The sequence below is a fragment of the Clarias gariepinus genome, chromosome 27, assembly GCF_024256425.1.
Source record: "Clarias gariepinus isolate MV-2021 ecotype Netherlands chromosome 27, CGAR_prim_01v2, whole genome shotgun sequence".
In the NCBI taxonomy this organism is placed as follows: domain Eukaryota; kingdom Metazoa; phylum Chordata; class Actinopteri; order Siluriformes; family Clariidae; genus Clarias; species Clarias gariepinus.
This window is the reverse complement of record NC_071126.1, coordinates 21,389,852-21,413,403: the sequence shown is the minus strand read 5'-3', so window position 1 is coordinate 21,413,403 and position 23,552 is coordinate 21,389,852. Positions and strand designations below refer to the sequence as shown.

General features: G+C 37.9%; 2 protein-coding genes across 2 annotated transcripts; one reads left to right on the top strand and one right to left on the bottom strand.

Annotated features, from left to right (window-relative positions):
• The first annotated feature begins 4,471 nt into the window (after positions 1-4,471).
• On the top strand, positions 4,472-6,042 carry LOC128514865 (uncharacterized). The gene is made up of 5 exons (XM_053488758.1): positions 4,472-4,523; positions 4,626-4,961; positions 5,113-5,205; positions 5,701-5,738; positions 5,920-6,042. The coding sequence occupies exons 1-5, from the start codon at positions 4,472-4,474 to the stop codon at positions 6,040-6,042; spliced, it is 642 nt and encodes a 213-aa protein (XP_053344733.1).
• Positions 6,043-12,394: 6,352 nt separating this feature from the next.
• Positions 12,395-17,430, bottom strand: LOC128514922 (uncharacterized). Its single transcript, XM_053488837.1, has 5 exons — positions 17,192-17,430; positions 16,761-17,102; positions 16,517-16,609; positions 16,032-16,124; positions 12,395-12,525 (listed from the first exon to the last, which is right to left on the bottom strand). The coding sequence occupies exons 1-5, from the start codon at positions 17,241-17,243 to the stop codon at positions 12,395-12,397; spliced, it is 711 nt and encodes a 236-aa protein (XP_053344812.1). The 5' UTR covers positions 17,244-17,430.
• Between the last annotated feature and the right edge of the window lie 6,122 nt (positions 17,431-23,552).

Below are 23,552 nucleotides of genomic sequence, written 5' to 3'. Positions count from 1 at the left end.
GAGAGCAGGAAACAGGTGGAGGAAAATTTGGAGAGGTGGAGGTATGCTCTGGAAAGCAGAGGAATGAAGGTTAGCCGGAGCAAGACGGAATACATGTGTGTAAATGAGAGGGACCCAGGAGGATCGGTGAGGCTACAGGGAGCAGAGGTAAAGAAGGTGCAGGATTTTAAGTACTTAGGGTCAACGGTCCAGAGCAACGGAGAGTGTGGAAAGGAGGTGAAGAGGCGGGTACAGGCAGGTTGGAATGGGTGGAGAAAAGTGTCAGGTGTGTTGTGCGATAAAAGAGTATCAGCGAGAATGAAAGGAAAGGTGTTCAGGACAGTTGTGAGACCAGCGATGCTCTACGGCTTAGAGACAGTGGCACTGAAGAAAAGACAGGAGTCAGAGTTGGAGGTAGCAGAGCTGAAGATGTTGAGGTTCTCCTTGGGAGTGACAAGGATCGATAGGATTAAGAATGAGTTTATCAGAGGGACAACCCACGTTAAATGTTTTGGAGATAAAGTCAGAGAGGCCAGATTGAGGTGGTTTGGACATGTTCAGAGGAGAGATTGTGAATATATCGGTAGAAGGATGCTGAGGTTGGAACTGCCAGGCAGGAGGTCTAGAGGAAGACCAAAGGGGAGATTTATGGATGCAGTTAGAGAGGAAATGAAGTTAGTTGGTGTGAGAGAAGAGGATGCAGAGGATAGGGTTAGATGGAGGCAGATGATTTGCTGTGGCGACCCCTGAAAGGGAACAGCCGAAAGACAAAGAAGAAGATGTATGTACAAGTTTGTATATTGGAGAATAAAAAACAGTTATGCGTGATTTTTGAAAAAAAATAAAAAACTCACTGAAATAAGACCACAAAACACATTCATGACATTTGTGCACAAGACTTTTGTTATCTGGATCTTATATTGTAGAGGTTTTACTTCAAAATGATGTGACAATCACCTCCCTCACTCATTTACAGAAAACACTACATTCATTTAAATTTTCTAAGACACTTTTTGTTTAGAAAGGCCGTATGCGAGGAGGCGTGAATGATCATGAATAATGCTGTAATTCACACCAGAGAAGACAAAGACCCGCATAATGAGCTGTATAATTACCCCTTTCAGTCAGGTGTGTGGAAAGTGTTACACAGAGGAAAGTGTTACAAGAAAATAATTAGAAGACAGAAACATATTTTTTTGTTTGGAAACGTTGCATGCCTGGCATTTCCAAGGTGTTTTTTGCCACTTGCCACGCACTGCTTTGCAAAGAGCACATAACCTGCGAACAGCAGTGGCAACATCTCTGGTATCCAAGGTCAATTCAGCTACTGGAACTGGTACATGGTCACTACTTGCCGTTTTGGTGCTACTTCCTGAGAGACATCACAAAGCTCTTTGATGAGTTGTTCCATAAACTCTTTATGGGACAGGTTACCATATAGTTCTTTATGCACAATGAAAGCATTGGTGGCAGCAATGTCCAAGAAGTGTAGAAAAATCTTTCTGTACCACTTCATTGTTTTGTGCGGTGCATTGTAGCTGATCAGAGAGATCAACGCCACCCATGTGGGTTGTTTGTATGCAGTCAATTGTGCTCAAAACTGAACGGCACTTGTGTGGCCTGATGTGAGGTGCTGGTGAAGGCAAGGGTGATGCAGACACATTCCTAAAAACAAATAAATAAATAAAACAGTTAGCCTATACTGTTCAAAGGAAATGCATATGCAATTAATAGGTATGAAGTGTATACATTTTGTGCCCTTCTGTGTCTGTTGATGGACAGTAGGCTGGACAAATATCTGTTGATGGCCCATAGACCATGTAGTGCATCTCAAACATTTACACCTGAGACATTAGCAAACACCATCACTGGACATGATTTACACACATATTTAACACATTCTAAACATTTACACCTAAACAGGCATTTGTAAATACAAGCTTAACAAAAGACATTATAAACATTTACAACACAGAAATATTTATAAACATCTTTTAGCTGCATAAGGCAGTATTTAGCCAACTGGAGCTAGCTTGTTTGTGCTAATTAACATAGCAGTGTTATAAGCTAACCGAAACGGAGCCAAATATATATTAGCAACCATAATATAAAGCTATCCAAAACGAGGTGAAATACATTAGAACATTTACGAACGTCTGTAAACTCCATAAGACATTAGCTTAGCCACCGGGAAATATAACATGTTTGCTAAATAAGGCAGCCTGTTAGCAGTGTTATCTACATGCTACACTAAACTATATACTGTAAATGGCATTAAGAGCCAATGTGTCACAGTTTTCAATGTAAATTGCATCATTTAAAAGTAGACCCTTTAAGCTTTCTATAGTTATATTTCTCATGTCTGTCTGTGCAGTATTCGCGGAGTTTCAGTTCATTTTATTGACGTGTTTCAAAAAGATTATCGCGGAGACTGAGACGGCTGAAAGCACACCCTGTTTATTTTTTTTTATTTTACAAAAGCACAATGTTTTGTGGATATTGTGAGTATACATGAAAAAAAAGTAGACTCTTTACAGATTTAAATGATGTACTGCACTAATGTGTATGATTAAACATGACGGAGCATTTTAAACTCTTTTCCTGGTTACCAGAAAAAAAAACAACTTTTTGCCGCTGGCGGTAAGTCAGACTCCTAAGGGTTACGTTAACATCTGTTTTAATTTGGTATGTATTGTTAGTATGTCTCTTTGTCTCCTAGAAGGATTAGCTTTTTGTGTGTCTCCCCTTGTGTGTAAGTAACCTCTCTTGGATGTTTAGTTCTTAGTCTGTATAAATACTAACCATTGCCCTGCTAACCTGGGGTCTGTTTTTCGCAGTTAGCTGGATTTAATTGTTGTGGATTTGTCCTGATCTTGGATTGTTTCGTTCTTCGATGCGCTTCTCGCATTTGTTGCGAGAGCAACATATCCGTAAGCTCGGGAGCAGGTTTAATTCATGTAAACGGGATTTAGCCTGCGCTCCTGGCGGGTTATGATTGGTTAAAATGGCGAGGTCACATCTAATTGGTTAAAGAGCACGACTGACTTACATGGAAAAAGAAAAGTATATGCCCCCTGCCATGCCCCTCCCCACACACACATAATCGCTATCAAATATTATATATGACCATAAATTCATAGGTTTATTGTTATCAAATATGATATTACTATTATAATAAACCCTAGGCACGAGACAGCCGTCAAGACCATTAATACAAATTCTTGTATAATGTTTATTTTATAACACATTTATTTTTCAAGGGTTTGTCATAAAAATATGCAAATAAATATTTATATATATTAAAAATTAATATTTTATAATGATAAATTGAACAAAACTAATTTTATTATAAAATAAACAATATAAAAATATACATAATATTTCTATTTTTTCATATACAACATATTTATTTTCATATTGCTTATTTTATTTTATTGTCTCATGTAATTTGTAATTTGTAAACCATTAACTTATGAATTTCTGTTCTAATATAAAATTTGATAGCGATTATGTAGGGGGGGCAATCCATGGCAGGGGGGGCATTTCAGCTCATAACACGTGTTACAAAAAAAGTTGAGCCGCTTCTTTTCCATTTCGTCAACCAATCAGAGGGCTTGTGATCAGTGTTTCTACTGTCGATGCATATCGCCTTTTAAACCAACGCACAAACGCGCAATAATCCTAGACAACTCAATCCAGCTATACTAATCATCAACAACAGGTGAGCTCGAAGAACCAACTTAGCCAGATCGGAATTAGCACGATGATCTCATCTTAGATGTGTCACTTCATCTCGGATGTGTCAAGCGACGTACGAAGAACCGACCCCTGCTTGGATCTTAGTCTGTTTAGTCTCCTAGTCTGTTTAGTTACTAACCTGTCAAGTTCTTAGTCTTTTATACCTAGTCTGCCATGTATCTAGTCTGTTTTTCCATTGGGTCTCTGGCTCCTAGTCTGTTTAGCTAACGTCTAGCTAAGCAGCTAGTGTGTATAACAGCTAGTAGGCCTAGCCAAGTCTGTCTCGTGTGTTTAGTCCTTTGTAGGTCAAGTCCCTTGTGTGTTTAGTCTCCCTGTCTGTTTAGTTTTAGTTCTTGTTTGCATTGTATCTGAGTATGCTTCAACAAATGATTATTGAAAGGACCATAGTGAAACTATAATGTGTCCCCCTCACCCAAAGCATTTAAAAATTGTTTCTCTTTGGGGTTGTTAGATCTGCTGACCTAAAAGCACTTCATTAACCTTCTTCTATTAGAGAGGTTCCAGCACACAGGACTGATAGAGCTCCAGTAGATCATATCTGTAAAGTCATGTGACTCATCACAGCATCAGAACAGACAAGAATTCACTGTGAGCTTCACATCTCATTACAGCTAATGGACCAATCAAATCAGTCCACAGCTTCAAAACATCCAATCAGGCGTGAGTCTGGACCTGGTTTTCTACTGAACACACAAGTTCATTACCTCACTATCACTTTGTCTAAACAGGAACGATGATCACACTCTTTGTGGCTCTTTACTCTCTGCTTTGTCTCTGCACAACTGGTGAGGAACATTTTAAACTTTCATTTAAATGGTATTTTTTTTTTATATTTTAATAATTAGTGACATCACTAAACACTGAATATGAAACACTTTTTTTTACAGGAAACACTTCTGACATCAAGGAGTCTCACGTAAAAACAGTAAAGCTGGGAGAAAATGTAACAATAGAGTGTAACGTTACTGGGAATAAAGATAATGTATTTTGGTACAGACAGAGATTCGGAGAAGTGCCTCAGTTTATGGCAAGAACATACAGTAACACTTTGGGCTACACATTTGTTGGGGAATTTAATGATAGACGCTTCAGTATTACTTTAAATGACAAAAGGTTTGATCTCAATATTAATGGAACAAAAGAAAGTGACAGAGGAGACTATCTCTGTGTAAATCTTGACGGAAATACACCAAAGCTGTCTGGAACACGTCTGCAGTTTGATGGTAAACAGTTTTACTCTGATAACCTGCTAATTCCAGATCAACACTTTAACCAGAATTATGTGTACATGTGCATTAAATGTTGAATATTTCACATTATTCATATTTAGTATCATTTCTGTTATTTTGCTGCTTTTCCAATTTATTTGTAAAGGTGAAGAGATGAAACCCTGTCCTACACCTGGAACACTTAACAAGAACACACACTCTGTTACACACCAGGGTTCAAACAGCAGAGATGGAGAAGGTCAGAGTTTTAATCATTTTTCTTTCACTTTGTCAGTGGTGGACGATGTACACAAATCCCATGGTTAAGTACAAGTACTCGCATTTTTTTTTTACATATTAAAATTTTGTTGTTATTGTTGTAAGAGTTTTAAAATATAACTTCCTTCAACTTTCTATAACAGCATTTCCTGAACTTGAAACATTTTTTCCGTTAATAAATCGTCCAATATTCATACAAGTTGTGTATTTTTATTGTTTCAGGAAATGAAAATCCCAAATCTCCGATTATTCCCTTAATAGCCTCCAATATATTATCTGTTATCGTAATCCTGGTTCTGGTTACAGTTTTATTCAAACATCTAAGAAAAGGTCAGTTTACTCTTATGATAATAATGATGATGATGATGATGGTTGTTTTTATAAATTATTATTATTAATAGTTATTTTATGAAGTTGTCACTAAAATGTGAATCCTTTCTCCATTAAATCTTTACTTGTGTGTATTATTGTTCAGGTTCTTCATCAAACAACCATCAAACTCCCACCAATCAGGTAATCCAGTCTTCTATTCATTGTGATTCTGTTCTGTTAAATAAATACACATCTGACCTACAATCCACAATGTACAGAGAATATTAATAGAAAAGTATTTACAAAATATCAATGTTATCATTATATTTACTCTTTTAATCCGGTTTATAATGGTTTATAAACGTCTCTTGTTCTTTATCAGGCTGATGATGAAGATGTTTTGAACTATGCAGCTGTGAGTTTTGCTAAGAAACCTTCATCCTCCAGAACTTCCAGAGACACGAAAAACCATCAAGACGTTTATGCACAAGTTAAAATAAAATAGATAAAGAGGAATAAAGTCAAAATCGAAACACATCAAAAATTTATTTACTTAAATTGTTATATTTTAATCAGCCCAGCTTTTATTGCTGTTTTGTTGTTTCCATGGTGACTGCTACCATGATAAATTTATCAAATAATGTATAATAATAATAATTATAAATTACTAAATCAGTTGACTAAAGTAATTAAAATTAACTAAATATGTTGTAGGCCATCTCTTAGATTTCCCCAGGCAAGCACTATGATGGTTCTCTCTCATCTGTTCTGTCGCTGTTGCTAAGCTGCTCAAATCTTTATAAATGAACAATATTAAAATATTAAAATATTCAAAAAAATTTAGAGTTGTCTAGTATTGATAAACATTTTTGTTATGCAAAACATTAGTGGATTCAATTGCTAGGAAATGCTCATTTACCTTTCAATTTTCAGCTGTGAACTGTCTGGAAAACATCTCTGAACATTTAACAATAAATAATATTGATATGATGTCCTATTTAGATATTATTATGACCGGTTTAACCTGCTTTTATCTGATCCTGTTAGGAATAATTACATGTGTTGTATACAAAAGTAGTGAAAAGCCACAGTGGAAGAAGGGTCAAAGCTCCCATGCACAGTGACATCATACAAGTAGTTTACATTTACAACTTAGAAAAAGTGCTTTAAAGTTTACAACACTGAATACATACTTACACTAGGTTAACTACACAGATTTTTAAAGATCGCCAAAGTCTCTGCTGTACGGACATCTTGAGGAAGTTTGTTCAGGCTCTTTTTTTTCAGAAAAGAGCCTGAATAAATGTCGTCCTCGATCCCTGAGAGATGGTGGGAGGAAGCGAGCAGTGCTGGAGGATCGGAGGGAACGTGGTGCAGTGCATGGTGTGATTAGAGCAGAGAGGTTAGTGTGTGCTGGGCAAGCATTGGCGTTTTGAATTTGACGTGGGCATCTACAGGAAGCCTGTGCAGGCTTTGGGGCTCGGTCTTGGGAAGGTTAAAAACGAGACGTGCCGCTGCATTCTGGATCAGTTGCAGAGGATGAATCGTGGACAGAGGCAGACCTGCCAGGAGTGAGTCGCAGACTTATCATAAGGAGTGTTAGATTGTATGTCTAAGTTCTCTCTGCTGTTGGTGTAATGCACTGATCGTTCTCTACTTGCTTATTAATTAATTAATTGCTCATCATTGATCTTTGCCCAGAGATGTTGTACTTGTGTGATGACCAAACATATTCAAAAAATATATATAAATATTAAAAAATATATATAAGTATGAATCTGCCCCTTTTTAAATTATTAACTTTATAATGATTAATTTTATCAAAAATGTTGAATTTTTTTGTTAAAATTTTAATTTTAACAAAAATAAAAGTCATTGTCTTGAAAGATTAAAGTTTATCTGCAATGCACCAATCAATGTTTGGAATGAAGTTTTTTCCTCAATCTAATGTAGTACCTGCCCATTTATAATTTATTTGTGTTTAGTTACATGACAATATTTGACATGATTCGGGTACAGGCACAGGTGAAATGGTGGGTGGGGCCTCGAAATGTCTGTGCACATCTCTGTCTAAAAGCCAAACCTGTCTGGACGAGGAACTGCTGCAGGACATTCTGCAAAATCCAGACATCATCTTCTTGTGCAGGTTATAAGAAATTTAATCAAGACAGAAATAAATAAAAGATTAATATACAGTAAAATGTGCAAGAGAATGTGTTCTGTCCTGAATTAGACTTGTGCAGGGCATTCCATTTACATTTAGGCATTTGGCAAACACTCTTATCCAGAGGCGACTTACAAAAGTGCTTTCAAGTTTCCGTCATTGGATTGATCCTTAGTGCCATCAGTCAAACACTGTTGGGAAGAGTTTTTTTGTGTGTAGGGGAGGAATTAACTCAAATATCTCTGTCTTAAAATATCAAAAGTCTGAGGAAGCACCTGAGTAGCGCATGTTGGAATAATGGGGCAAATTCTTCCAATGTTGTAAAAGAGAAATCGACAGACACTATCTGTGCTCTAACTCCAAACTGACAATTTCAAATCTTGATATGAACATTTATTATGAAGGGATGAATTGCATTAATTCTTAAACATCATTAAACTTAAACACACTTCACCTTTTACCAGAAATTATCTAATCACTGGATTTATAAAAGTCTAACATCTCTTACAGACCTGATAAAGAAAGAATCAAACTCTTTAGTTTATATCTCTCACTTTAAACCACACTGCTGTTTCCATTAACACTGACACACACTCTCTGGTGTGAGATGGAAACTAGAGGACAAACGTCTCAAACCAAACAGCAGTGTGAGGACATTAAGGTTTTTACCACATCAAAGGAGCTGAAACTGCCGGACTCATAGACTGCAGCAGCACTTTGTTTAAACACTTTATATAAATATTGTTAAATATGTTTTATACAGGTTATTTATTGAATAATTCATAGCTAAAGAGTGAGAATATACTTTAATAATAGTTATTTTTCTGTGGGTGGATAACAAGACTCACACTGTGCTCTTAACATTCTATCTGAAGTTACAGAGACAGGTTTATTAATGCTTCTTTTGTATTTTAGTCAATTATTATTCTCTTTTTGTATTTTATTTGTATTTTAAAACATTCAGAGGGTGAAGTCACCCAAGATAAGTCAGTGTGAGCTGCTGTTTAAACACTTTTTTTATTGTCTATTTCTGTTTAACTAAAACAACTGCATAATGTGAGAGAGCGCATATCTACATATGTGTTAAGAGTGTTTTCACACTTGGCCTGAACATGTGAGTCCACTCTCATAACTGCTTCTAGGCTTGTTTGGGGGCGAGGCTTATAATAACTGAGTTAATCCTGAGCCATGGGTCATTTCTGCAATTCCATATATCACTTATGTGTATGTAACATTGCTGGGGTTTTATCATTTTGTTATTCTTATTGTTTATTTTTAATTCGAATTATTTTTTAAGGTTGATTCAAGTTTGATGAAGCAGCATGTCATCTTGGAGGAATACCTATAAATGAAGAGCTGTGTAAGAAGATATAAGCCTAAGAGACTAACATGAGATGTGTGTCTGAAGTTAAAATTGCTCCATTCTTAGCAAAGTGCAATAGTTTTATTTATCATTAAGGCATTCTATGTCCTCTACTGCCAGGAACAACCCTTTCCAACATCAGAAAACTGGAAGTGTACTGGTTTCACTGGCTACTTCACTCAGCTATCGAGTAACGTGGTTCACTTGGCCGCGGTGTATTATAAACCTGCGGAATGTTTCACTGTTTATGCCCACATAAGATTCATGTAATAAAAGCGAGTGAAATGTGGAAGTGGCCACTCAATGAGAACTACATCAAAGATTTCGGTAACTACACTGAGTGTATAGTGATACTAAACAGCTGAACAACTTTATTGTTTACCTCTGAGAAAAAAAGCTGTATTTGGTTTATAATACACCGCGGCCAAGTGAACCACGTTCCCGACGAACGAAATGAGGCATAGTCGTGGTGTTTGATTCGGTTATGACATAGCATAGTTTATTATCTGCTGTGGTAGATCTGATTTATTCAAACACATTAATAAAGCTTTATATCCTCAGGATGGGTCATTGCATTTTTTAGAGATAATTGCAACAGAAATTTTTAAACAGAATGAACATACTAATGAATTTTCTCGAAACGTTATAAAATAAAGTAAAGCTAAATCCTCTAAATCTCCTTATAAAATATCGCTGATTATCAACGCCAGAATGAATGGCGAATTGTCAATATTTCACGGATAAAAAAAAAAAATATATATATATATATATATATATATATATATATATAATAAACTGCATATATGGAATGAAACCTGAGACAGTTACACACTGAATGACGCATAGATAGTATGCGCGATTCCTTGCGCCATCTGCTGAGAGAAATGAGAATCGCAGGTTGGAAAAGACAGGAAACGGCATGACCGGCGCGCAGCTGTCAGCGATTTCACGTAAATAAGAGCAAAATAGCTTTATACTGGCTTTTACTGGTGCGATTTTGAAAATTTAAGCATACAGGGTGATTAAGCTCACAGATCTAGGAAAAGTCATGGGTCCTGGAAATTGAACGAGTGTGAAGTATTTTTTTTTTTTTACCCCCTTGCGGTCAAATGACCGCTGCTCGGCGCTTCTAGTGTTAAGTTATTTTTTTAACAAGGGGGGCAATCATTTTTTCACACAGGGCCATGTAGATTTGGAGTTTTTTTCTCCCTTAATAACGTAAACCTTCATTTAAAAACTGCCTTTTGTGTTCAATTATGTTATCTTTGACTAATAGTTAACGGTTTTTGAAAAGCAGAAACATTTAAGTGTGACAAACATGCAAAAAATAAGAAATCAGGAAGGGGGCAAATAGTTTTTCACACCACTGTATGTTAGTGCCTCGGTTATATCCTGCTATATTCCAGGATGCCGAACCACTAACAATCCCCGCGTACTAAAACTTGTACCCCTTTCGGAGAAACTGGCAGCGTGGAAGCTACTGCCAGGCATATCTCCCTGGATGCTAAAGACTGTAGAGAAAGGCTACAGGATTCAGTTTGCTCATCGCCCTCCGCGTTTCAACGGCGTGGTCTACATTTCCTTGATACCGGAAAGGACGCATCTGCTGAACTCCGAACTCCAGGCGTTGCTGGAGAAGGGAGCCACAGAACAGGTTTCTCCTCTAGACAGGGAGTCAGGCTACTACAGTCGTTATTTCCTGGTCCCCAAGAACCAACCAGAAGATTGGTTTGTGACGATAGACTTAAAGGATGCATACTTTCACATAAAAGTTTTGCCACAACACAGGAAGTTCCTGAGGTTCGCTTTCCAGGGGAAAAGCTTACCAGTATCGGGTCCTTCCATTCGGTCTAGCTCTGTCAACACGCACATATACAAAATGTATGGATACAGTCCTGGCTCCCTTGCAACTCCAGGGCATCCGTATCCTCGACTAATCCTGGCCCAGTCTCAGCAGCTAGCGCTCCGACATCACAATGTCGTCCTAGCTCATCTCCATTCGCTGGGTTTGAGACTCAACGCTACCAAAAGCGTTCTTGTTCCAGCTCAGAGGACAACATACTTGGGTGTCAGATGGGATTCGATCACTATGCGGGCACAATTGTCTCCCGCTCGTGTCGAATCCATCCTCAGCGCCCTCAAGGAAATCAGACTAGACCAGGAAGTGACTGTATATCACTTTCAAAAATGTTTAGGCCTCATGGCAGCTGCATCCACGGTAATACCTTTGGGCCTTCTGCACATGAGAGCTTTTCAGTTGTGGCTAAGAGCCAAGGGATTTCATACAAGGGGCAAATCCCCGAAGGCAAATAAGGGTTACACGCGAAGGACGTTGTACCCTTTCTATGTGGTTCAGACCCCAGTTTCTCACCTTGGGTCCCACTCTAGGTCCGTCTTGTCGTCGCAAAATGCTAACGACAGACGCTTCCCTTACCGGCTGGGGCGCGGTCTTGGATGGTCGTCCTGCCCAAGGGCGCTGGAGTGGTCATCTTCTCGCATGGCAAATCAATTGCCTTGAAATGATAGCTCTATTTTTGGCCCTACAGCACTTCCTCCAGCAGCTAAGAAGCTACCATGTTCTAGTGCGGGAGGACAACACATCGGTAGTCTCCTATATAAATCGCCAAGGTAAATCGCTTGAACGAGCTATCGCATCAGGTTCTGCTCTGGGCACAGGACAAGTTCCTGTCCCTCAGGGCGATTTGCATTCCAGGGCACATAAATGTGGGAGCAGATTTACTGTCCAGACAAGCTGTGACACACGGGGAATGGACACTCCACCCCGACGTAGTCAGCCAAATCTGGGAAAGATTCTTTACAGCAGAGGTGGACCTCTTTGCCTCCCAAGAGACAGCACAATGTCCCCCCTACTACTCTCTGACTCATCCAGCTCCCCTGGGTCTGGACGCGATTGGCCATATGTGGCCCAATTTACGCCTTTATGCGTTTCCTCCACACTGAAAAAAGTAAACTGCTGTGTCATTGATACAAAGTAAGTTTTCTACATTGATCTGATGGAAAAAAAATAATTTCCTGCAGATGTGTCTAATCAGATGACGTCACCCGACGGAGGTTATATAAGCCAAAATTTGGCGTGTTTGGTACACACATGCTTCACAACCGGCAACATAAAAAGATATTTCCCATAGCGTTTTAACGCAGCATTTCCTTCCCGCCTTTTCAGGGAACAGGGTTACAGCAAAGTAACCCAAGACGTTTTATGTAATTCATTTGTAAAGCTGCTCTGACCTAAAATTTCCGATATATGGAGGTATTAGAGCACTGTCATTATTGCATTATTAAAATACATTTATTCAGAATAATTTAATTCTATGTTTTAACTCCTTTTTCTAGAGCACTGTCATCACTGCTAAGCTCACAGCAGTTCTTCTTGGCCTCCCTCTCATCCTTGAAGAAGAAGCCTCTGACTTTTTCAAAACAATGTTGGCGAGTACCTTTTCCTGTGTCATTCAAAGATCTCAAACAAATGACATATAGACTGTGAGTTACACTTCTATTATCTTGGACCAAAGTTTTATCTTGGACCAAACTAGCAAAATCCAATTAATTAAAAATGATTTATTTAATTTTTATGTCATTACTTTGTATATTTGGTTATATGCATGTTCTGCCATAATTGAACTGTTCATTTTGTCCAATTTCTTTTCAATTTTAATCAACATTATTTATGTCTGTTATTTGTACATACAGCATAATATATTGGTTTCTATCATATTACATCTGTTAAATTTGTTGGTTTATTAGAAATGTAACCAGAATTGTAATCTTGCTGTTTTTTTTTTTTTCATACCCCAGATATCTACCCCAGAATTCTGACTGTGTTGGCAGAGGACAGCCAGGAATCTTAACAAGCTGCATTTAGATGGTTTGCACTCAGCAATTATCCTTAAAGGAGTCGTTGTGGTGGAGATTTATTTATTACATTAATAATAGCTTTAAATGAAAAAAAAACAAAAAAAAGAGTCTCTCAGGTTTCATTAAAGCCGTGGTTCTCAAAGTGTGGGGCGCCCCACTAGTGGGAAATACAGACATGACAGGTGGGGCACAATGACTGGGAGGGAATTAGTGAAAAATAATAGGAAAGTACCAATTCTAATTCATGCTTTTTTTAAATTGACAATAAAGATCGGACACTTAAAACTAAACAATTACACGCAAATAAATGGATCATTAATATAAGTAAATTAAAATAACATCAGAGAAAAAGTGGAACCATAGTGCAACAAAAACGGTTTAACGTCAGCATGTTAATTGCAAAGTAACAATATATAAGGAAACATTCCGTATTATATATGTCATTTCATTTATTCCTATGTGTATTCTGATGTTTCTGTATTTTTGTTAAAAATTAATATTTTTTAGGCAGTACTATTCTGGCATTTCTAGTTTCCAGTGAGGCAACAAAGTTGCTTTTTGATCCTTCAGGCGCTGAACAGAAGGGAAGATCAATATCGTTCTACACTTTTTGTTGGTGTGCGGCATTTTGCGATGATCCCTAAATCATTTGTTGTGCTGTAGAGAATAATGGTGTTTATGCTTTTAAACATGTATAATTTAAGGTGGATGGAGCTTAAACACACTGTAGAGAGGAAATATATGTGGGTATCTTATTTGCGGGTTTATTTACGCAGCTATTGAATTCGGAGATGCGAATATCAAACTAACTTTACCGCGGACACAAACCGGGTCAGTAGCGTACTGTATGTAGTGAGCATAATAACATCAATGGATACATTTGTTACATGGACCACAAAAAAGCAGGTGATTCAGCACTATCAGCCTAATCAACCAAAAAGCCAGCCGAAAGGAAAACATGCTGAAGCCTATGTTATGCTAGGATTCATGGGGGGTGGGAGGGATGGTGAGGGCAGAGGAGAGACCTGTGTGTGTTTTGTGTCTTAAACTGCTGGCAGCAGACAGCTTGAGACCGAACAAAGTATGAAGACACTCAGACACAACACACCCCAGTCACGTTAATATGCCACACGACTTCTTTGAAATAAAGCTCTAGATAAGTGACAAAGTTAGCCTGTGATAACAATTGCACGTGTATTTTATCTGTTTTGAACTTGGTGTTATTTGATCTCATTGGTTTAGAAATTAATATTTCAATGAATAGTAAACTTGGCTGATTTCGTTATCATTTTGTTGACAAGTGAGGCTTGAAAATTCACCCACCTTCTTAAATGGGGAATGACAGAAAATATTTGAGAACCACTGCATTAAAGGAATCTTTGTCTTACAAAGTCTAATCTTGTGGGTTTACAATGACATGATTGAGAGTAAATGATAATAGAATTTTCAGTTTGGGGTTAACTATCCTTTGAAGCTTGTGGTTGCACAAACATTTTTAAATTATTTTAATCGAAGTAATACATTGTTAAACCTTGGTTGAAACTTTTTTTTTACAACTTTGATAGATTTTTTTTTAATAAAGTTTTGCATGAACCTGATATTGATTTTTAAACTCAGTAAGTTTAAAAAGTCAACTGTTCAGTTATTTGCCACTTAAAGATTGTCACACCGCCTCTGAGTGGCGCATTGGTAAAGTGCTCGCCCTATCATCCGGGGAGCGCTGGTTCGAACCCCGGGTGATGCTGTTTTCCTCTCACAGCCGGAGGCACAGAGAGAGCTGATTGGCCGAGCTCTCTCAGGGGGGGGACGAGAGGTACTTGCACTTCCACATTAATCACGGCTCTACAGCCAATCAGGGGCGTCTGTGAGCTCGCGGAAGGAGCGGCTAGCGCTTTCCTCCGAGTGTGTTACTCCGCCCCTAACGGTGTGTGAGCGAGCAGTTCGAAAAGATGCGGTCGGCTGACGTCACGTGGTTCGGAGGAAACACGGGATAGCTTTCGCCCTCCCGACTGAGTGGTAGTAGTAGCCTTAATGTGGGAGCCTCCTAGTGACGGGGGCTACACGACTAGATTAGGGAGAAAATCAGGGAAAAAGAATTGGACAGGACTAAATAAAAAATAAATAAAAAAAGATTGTCACACAGTCATTGACCAAGTTCCTTTTATATAGTTGCACTGGCATTGCACATTTTTGGTGCTTTTTCTGCTCCAAAAAGTATTAATCCTATGTTTGACAAACAGTATTAAGAATTTAGCAGCACTCGGATGACATTATTTGCTACAGTATACTGTTATAATAAAAAAATGTTTTGCAAAAGATCAGTTGTTGCTTTTCGTTCTTGCTTAACGTGTTTAGTTTAATTTTAAGGCAATCAGTTTTCCAATGTCTAGATACATCTAATATTTCTAGTAACATAAACAATAATAAGAAGTTAACACAACGAATTATTTTGAGATAACAGTACTTTTGCATACTTTATTAAAACGTTTTCTGTACAAACTGTTTTAGGTAAACTTCAGTTGTGGGAAACAATCAGTTTCCTCAATTTTCTAACTAAACTATTAAAGCTATTACACTTCACAGTGGATGATTACATGAATATGTTGTAAATAATAATAATAATAATAATAATAATAATAATGATATTCTCTGTACATTGTGGATTGTAGGTCAGATGTGTATTTATTTAACAGAACAGAATCACAATGAATAGAAGACTGGATTACCTGATTGGTGGGAGTTTGATGGTTGTTTGATGAAGCACCTGAACAATAATACACACAAGTAAAGTTTAAATGTAGAAAGAATTAAATTTTTTGTGACAACTTTATATAGTAACTATGAAAAACAATAATTAATAATCATCCTCAAAGTAAACAAACCTTTTCTTTGTTGTTTAAATAAAACTCCAACCAGAGCCACGATTACAATAACAGATATTATATTAGAGGCTATTAAGGCAATGATCTGATATCCTGAAATAATAAAAACAAACAACTTGTAAACATATTGGATTTTTCTTACCTGGAGAAAGTTTTAATTACATTTTCATTACAAGGTGAAAGAAAGTGTATTTAATTAAAACTCTTACCATGTTTACCGCCACTGTTTGAACCCTGGTGTGTAACAGAGTGTGTGTTGTTGTTAGGTGTTCCAGGTGTAGGACAGGGTTTCATCTCTTCACCTTTACCAGTGAAAATTTATTTTGTGATAAACATTAACGGAACATTCTGTTATATAAAACAAAGTAAATAGTAAAAAGGTAAATCTGTTACTGTCCTTAAATATTTTTTTTTTCAAAGAAAACAAAAAATCATAATTTCAACTTTATTACATTATGTGGCATTTGTTGTTTCTTTTTTCCTATAAGTGAAAAAAATAGCAAATTAAAGCACAATAAGCACAATAATTGGGGTACAGCATTGGCTTTATTTTTAATGATTTGCTTTAACCTGTTGATACACCTGTGACAAGATACTTTGAATTAATGAAGCTACTTTTACTCAAGTACAGGATTTGTGTACATCGTCCACCAATGAAAAGATGAAAGAGAGTTTATTTGATTAAAACTCTGACCTTCTCCATCTCTGCTGTTTGAACCCTGGTGTGTAACAGAGTGTGTGTTCTTGTTAAGTGTTCCAGGTGTAGGACAGGGTTTCATCTCTTCACCTTTACAAATAAATTGGAAAAGCAGCAAATAAACAGAAATGATACTAAATATGAATAATGTGAAATATTCAACATTTAATGCACATGTACACATAATTCTGGTTAAAGTGTTGATCTGGAATTAGCAGGTTATCAGAGTAAAACTGTTTACCTTCAAACTGCAGACGTGTTCCAGATGTGAACTTTAATATACTTCCCTCCACATATCCACAGAAATATTCTCCTCCATCATCTTCTCTTGTTTCATTAATGTTGAGATCAAACTTTTGGTCCTTTACAGTAACACTGAAGCGGCTATCATTAAATCCCTCAGAAAATGTGTAAAAAGTTTGCGCGTATTGTCTGGCAAAAAAATGAGGCACTTTTCGAAAACTCTGTCTGTACCAAGCTAAACTCTTTTTGTCTTTGCCCCCGCTAATGTTACACTCCATAGTTACAGCTTCTCCACGCTTTACTGTTTTCACATGAAGCTCCTTGATGTCAGAAGTGTTTCCTGTAAAAAAGTGTTTAATATTTAATTTTAATGAATTAGTTAAACATGTAAAATGACTATTATACATTAAAGTTTAAAATGTTCCTCACCAGTTGTGCAGAGACAAAGCAGAGAGTAAAGAGCCACAAAGAGTGTGATCATCGTTCCTGTTTAGACAAAGTGATAGTGAGGTAATGAACTTGTGTGTTCAGTAGAAAACCAGGTCCAGACTCACGCCTGATTGGATGTTTTGAAGCTGTGGACTGATTTGATTGGTCCATTAGCTGTAATGAGATGTGAAGCTCACAGTGAATTCTTGTCTATTCTGATGCTGTGATGAGTCACATGACTTTACAGATATGATCTACTGGAGCTCTATCAGTCCTGTGTGCTGGAACCTCTCTGATAGAAGAAGTTTAATGAAGTGCTTTTAGGTCAGCAGATCTAACAACCCCAAAGAGGAATAATGTGGAATCCTGCTGTGTGTGTGTGTGTGTGTGTGTGTGTAGAAACTGGATTGAATGTTTATACAGGGTTTTACAAAAAACATATGACACATAAGTGAAAGCTCATCTGTAATATTTAAGATATAAACATTAGAAATGTTGTTTATTTGTAATAAATTCCCAATAATTTAAAGTGATTTTGTTTACCCATAATACAAATAATTACCTTTTTCCTTAAAGTGCATGTTCATCACTATAAACCACTGTACACAAACACACACACACACACACACAATATTTTTTAACACATTAAGCTTGATTATTAAATTAATAATTATCAATTTGTTCTTCAAATCTATCAAAGCCACGTGTTTAATCTGTTAATTAACTTTCTAACGACAACAATTCACTTCCTTTAAGTTATTTGTTCAGTGTTGTTTTATGACATTAACAGCATTTGACATAGAAATTAGACACAGCAGTTAAGTACTTAGCATTTCTAGCTACATCACAGCATTTGCAATTTTTTTACAAAGCTAAACATTAGACCCAGTATTGTGTAGGTTCCCCTTGTGTCACCAGGGCAGGTCCGTCTCCTTGGGGTGTGACTGCACAAGACCTCTGGGGTGTACGTTGGTGTATGGCGTCATGATGTTAGCGGTGAATTCTTTGTGTGTGTGTTGTGGGGTGTTGACTCAGTGTATTAGCTTGTTTGCCCAGTGTATCCCCTCTACATCGGTCAGATGGAGATCTGGAGAATCTTGAACTCTTTATCTGCTAAGCCCCAAACACGGGAGGCTGTGATGCACTGAGTGTTCTGATACCTTTCTACTCTGGCCCACATTGACCTGTTTTTTTCTGGGATTGGACCCATCAGCTGGCTAGTCGTCCCCATGGGTATAAGTGAGCTGTTCTTTGGGGTCACATGACCGTCTCTCCAGTTTGTGTGTATAGTTGGTGCTCATGTTATTCACTTCACCTGTCAGTGCTCATAATGTTATGGCCATGTGTTTATAAAAGCACGTCATTTTGTTTTCAATATCACTGTTAGCAACATTATAAAGAACAGTTATGGAGGGAGGAGACTTTGGGGAAAAATAAATAAATCTTAACTAAACTACCACTAGAGCAGGAAATTCAAATTAAATCTGACTTCAGGCAAATGGAAGATCTAGAGCTGCATATGGAGAGGAAGAAAGGTGGGATTCTGATGTCCACACTGAGTGGCTAACTGCTAGCGCTAAACTTCAGCTGTTGTTTTATTGTTGATTTCTCAAATGTTAAAATATATTTCACTGCACATGTTAGTTAACTGTAGTGGTTGTTTCACTCTGGTTGTTTACACACTTGACCTGCATTTGGTCTGGTTTAAAATTTTTTACAAAATGTGTGAAAAAAAAATTGTGATGGTTAGGGTCATATAACAGCAGTTTTTTTGCATGAGAGTGGACTCACGTGTTCAGGCCCAGTGTGAGAACGCTCTTAACACACGTGTAGAAGTGTTACTGACTGCAGCAGCGCTCTCTCACATCATGCAGTTGTTTCAGTTCAACAGAAATAACATTGTGGTTTCTGAGTTTCTGCAACAAAGTGTTTAATCAGCAGCTCTGACGACTCTGATAAACATCCCATCATGATACTCCTGAGACACCAGTGATTTGGACCCTTCTGCTCTCTGGACCTGCCTGATCCATGACATTACTGTAGATGGAAGCAGATAGAAACCATAAACATGGCTGTGAGAACCTCAGGACTGCAAATCATACAAACTACTTTAACTCATGATAACTGCAACACCACAGACTTTAAGACTCTAATGAATTCAGAAATGACTAACTGAATGCTAATGTTCATAAGTTCCTTATAAACCCGTAAGTTCCTGTTAACACAACTGCACTTTTTAACATTATAATGTACAGTTCTAGATGAGATGTTATTTATAATCTGCTGACACCCAGATGAGGATGAGTTCTCTTTTCAGTCTGCTTCCTCTCAAGGTTTCTTCCTCAGATCATCTCACGGAGCTTTTCCCCACCACCATCACCTCTCAACTTAATGTAATTTATTTATTTATGTAAATCTGATTTATGACACATTTTATCATTAAAATAATAATTATAAGAAAATATATAAATCAAATTTTATTATTGAATTGAAAATAATTAAGGTGTTGGAATGGCCAAGTCAAAGTCCAGACATCAACCTCTAGAAGTGTGTTTGTGTTTATCTCGGGGGAACAGACACAGTCTCAATATGGTGGAACCTGGAACTTAAAGTACCAGTGTGAGGGGAGGAGGGGAGGACTGCAGAACTTCCTGTTAATGAGAAACAGGAAGTAGCAGTGTGAAGAAAGTGTCTATCTTTAAGTATCTGCTAAAGTGAAATATGAGGAGCATTTATTAACTTTAGACTCGACTCTCAGTTTAAACTCCATGTTTCTCATTTCACTTCAGCACTTTTCACATAATTTCTCACAACACACACATTTCAGTGTTTAGCAAGAACATATGTGTTTGAATGTTGTGTGTGTGTGTGTGTGGATTGGATTCTGCAAGCTCAGCACTGTCACGCTCTCAGCGCTTCGCACTAATCAAAGACTGCTTAGGTCCTTAGACATTTCCTTTTCCACGATGTCATCGCTTCTAACACACCCCTGGATCGCCCCGCCAGCACACCGGTTTCTCATCTAGCGCTGATTTATTACGGCTTATAAGGAAGTGCAGCACGCTGTCTTGCCGCAGTTTTCTCGCGTTTCCGTTCATGGTTTCTTGACCATGGCTCAGGAACGACGATGAGCAAGTACAAAAAGGTTCGTAGAATGTGCGGAAGCGTTGCACCATACTCTTGTTACACATTTCCTAATGATTTCCCAAATACTTCTTTAAAATCTAAAAACATAAGACATAAGAAAACATAAAAATTAATATTTTTAAAGCTCAAGCTGTCGCGTCGCCACACCCCCCACAGGATGCCACACCATACAACTTCATTCTGCCATCTTGTTTTCTCATTGCCGCCGTAGAGCTAGACATCGAGACCAAAGTCAACCAGGCATTGACTCAGGAGCCCAGCCCAAGCAATGTTCCTCCAGATCGCCTCTTTGTTCCCCTCTGTCTGCGCCCACAGGTCCTGGAGTGGGGTCATGGATCCAAGCTGTCCTGTCCAAACACTCTTTATCATTCAACTTTTTTCAACTCTTAATCATTCCAGCTTTGTGGCGGCCTGCGACATCTGCACCCGCTGTAAACCCAACAACCGCCCTCCGGCTAGCCTACTCAGACCCTTACCTGTACCTTACCGTCTCTGGTCGCATATTTTGCTGGATTTTGTAATAGGTCTACCCTGATCTGACGGGAATACTTGTATCATGACCATCGTTGACCGCTTTTCCAAGTCCGTCCACCTGGTTCTGCTTCCCACAGACATAGTTTCAGATTGTGGCCCTCAATTCACCTCACGCTTCTGGAGGGCCTTTTGTAAACTCTCTGCCTCTCCTAACCTGTCTTCTGGTTTTCATCCCCAAGCCAACGGCCAGACGGAATGAAAGAACCAAGCAATGAAAGTCGCCCTCCGGTGTATGACCACGTGTGATGCTACTGCCTGGAGTAAGTTTCTCCTGTGGGTCGAGTATACTTACAATTCAGGCAGGCTTCTAGACAGGCAGACCGCCATGGCTCCAAGACACATAGGAGACAAAGGATCACATAGGAGACAAAGTCATTTGTCTCCTATGTATCACATAGGAGACAAAGTCATGTTCGCCACCAGAGACATCCCCCTAAAGACACTTCCACGCAAGCTCTCACCACGTTTCATCGGCCCATTTACAATAACCGTCGGGATTTTACTTCCCTCATCCATGCGACGCATTCACCCCACCTTCCACGTATCCTACAGTGGGAGCCAAGTCAAACAGCCGCTTGGAGCATGGCAGGTCCATGACAGGACCGTGACAGGACCATGATCGATCCGTGCACGGAATGTGATCCCCCGCGATGACGTAGTTAACGAAGCCCCGCCCCATAAACGCCCCCATGCGCTTTCTAAAAAGATGGTTGCAATGCTGTATAATTCCGCCAGATGGAGCATTGACTGCTTCAGTTAACTGCAGTGTCCAAGCAGCCGGTTACTATATTTAATATATATAACATAACTTACATCAACATAGTTTCATAAATAGATGATGTTGTAAAAAAGAGAGATAAAAAACGATTAATAAAACAGATTTTAATCACTCAATACACAACCCATGATGCTTATGCTATTTTTAATTAATGATTAAATTAATTAATTAATTAATAAAACTACTTATTGCAATATTTTTCACGACATCCTTAATAATACTTAAAGACACGGTAACATCTGTAATTTATCTATACCAGTCGTTGTAGGTATGGAATACAAATGCGGGCTATGTAGAGTATTTTACATTACGGTGTATTTTATCTATTTCCGTTTAATACTCTGGTAGATAATATTTTGCTGCAAAGTAAAGCTAAAAATTTAACTTCTGCTTGAGTTTGTTTTCGTTATATTTTTGATGTTTTCGCTGATGTTTTTTTTCCGCTGATAGTCAAAAATTGGCAAAACAAATCGATTAATAACGCATAATATCCGAAACAAATATCTGTTCATATGGATCAGTATGTCTTTAGTCATTTAACCAGCATAACGTTCCCACATCAAAGATCTGATGGGACATTAATCACTTATCACTACTGTGAATAGATGCGGCAGCAAAGACAGATTAAATCCCCATAAACATTTACACTTAAAAACAATACTAACAAACTAAACAGTTCCAGAGGGTCAGCGCCTGTTATTGCAGGATCACCTACAGGATACTACTGTAATTTTTACTGCTTATATTTTTTGCCATAGTTTTATTTGGTTTTACGCGATTTAGGGGCGTTTTAGGGCATAACACACCTTTGAACGTCTTTTGTCTTGTAAATGATTATCTTCGTTCAACTTCTAATCCCCCACAGCGCACACACTCTCTACACTGTTGCTATGTCTGTTGGGGCACTTAGTTATACACAGCACTTTAATGTATGAAACACTTACTTCCTGGTTTGTTTTATTTTAAATATTGCTTATTACCTTTTCCCGCAAAATAAACATTAAACATAAACAACATGTTCTCATTGTGTAAATTATTAACATATTGATGTATTTTAATTAAGGACAAAAACAGACCCTGGGCTTGTGCTTAGGACTGATGCTGAACAGCTGTGTTCATAGGTTTAATCAACGATTTACAAGACAACAGTTAAAGCGTTTGTGGATGAGAGGTGTGTGTGTGTGTGTGTGTGCATTTCTCCGTTGGTTTAACACAAACTATTGAGCACAGACAAGTAAGTCTGAAGTACCCCTCCCCCCGCCAAAACACACACACACACACACACACATACACACACACTGATGGAGTTCTTAAAACCCCCCCAAAATTTTATACTGAGAAAAATTATTATGGGTCACATAATCACAAACACAAACTAGCACAGATACATATGATCAAGTGTTTTACTGTTGTTTTCGTTTAAACAACAGTTTCTATAACCAGTAATAATAATAATAATCATAATAATAATAATTATTATCATTATTATTAGCCCAACTCTTTGACTATTTAAAATGTCGGGTCACATTTTTTGCACATTGAAGTTGTTGGTTTAAGTAAATGTATTTTTAAATACACAAACAATTCAACAACAATTAAAACACGCACACATGACTTTAAAAATAAAATTTATTCTTCCAAAACTAGTCAAAGGTAAAACAATAATTTGTATAAAACAGGTAAAAACATGTTTAATTTTTGCTTAAAGGTCATTAAAAGTGGTCAGTGGTAGCTCAGAGGGCTAAGGCACTGAGTTACTGATCGGAAGATCGGCGGTTCGATCCCCAGCTCCACCAGGTTGTCACTGTTGGGCCCTTGAGCAAGGCCCTTAACCCTAACTGCTTCAGGAGTGCCGTATCATGGCTGACCCTGCGCTCTGACCCCAGTTACGCTGGGATATGC

What these genes read in the sequence shown, in the direction of transcription:
- LOC128514865 (XM_053488758.1), top strand. Translation starts at nt 4,472, where the DNA reads ATGATCACACTCTTTGTGGCTCTTTACTCTCTGCTTTGTCTCTGCACA. An exon ending in AAACAGCAGAGATGGAGAAG is followed by an intron (nt 5,206 to 5,700) that starts GTCAGAGTTTTA and finishes ATTATTGTTCAG; the next exon opens with GTTCTTCATCAAACAACCAT. An exon ending in ATCAAACTCCCACCAATCAG is followed by an intron (nt 5,739 to 5,919) that starts GTAATCCAGTCT and finishes GTTCTTTATCAG; the next exon opens with GCTGATGATGAAGATGTTTT.
- LOC128514922 (XM_053488837.1), bottom strand. Translation starts at nt 17,243, where the DNA reads ATGATCACACTCTTTGTGGCTCTTTACTCTCTGCTTTGTCTCTGCACA. An exon ending in AACACGTCTGCAGTTTGAAG is followed by an intron (nt 16,610 to 16,760) that starts GTAAACAGTTTT and finishes TTATTTGTAAAG; the next exon opens with GTGAAGAGATGAAACCCTGT. An exon ending in AAACAGTGGCGGTAAACATG is followed by an intron (nt 12,526 to 16,031) that starts GTAAGAGTTTTA and finishes TGAATGACACAG; the next exon opens with GAAAAGGTACTCGCCAACAT.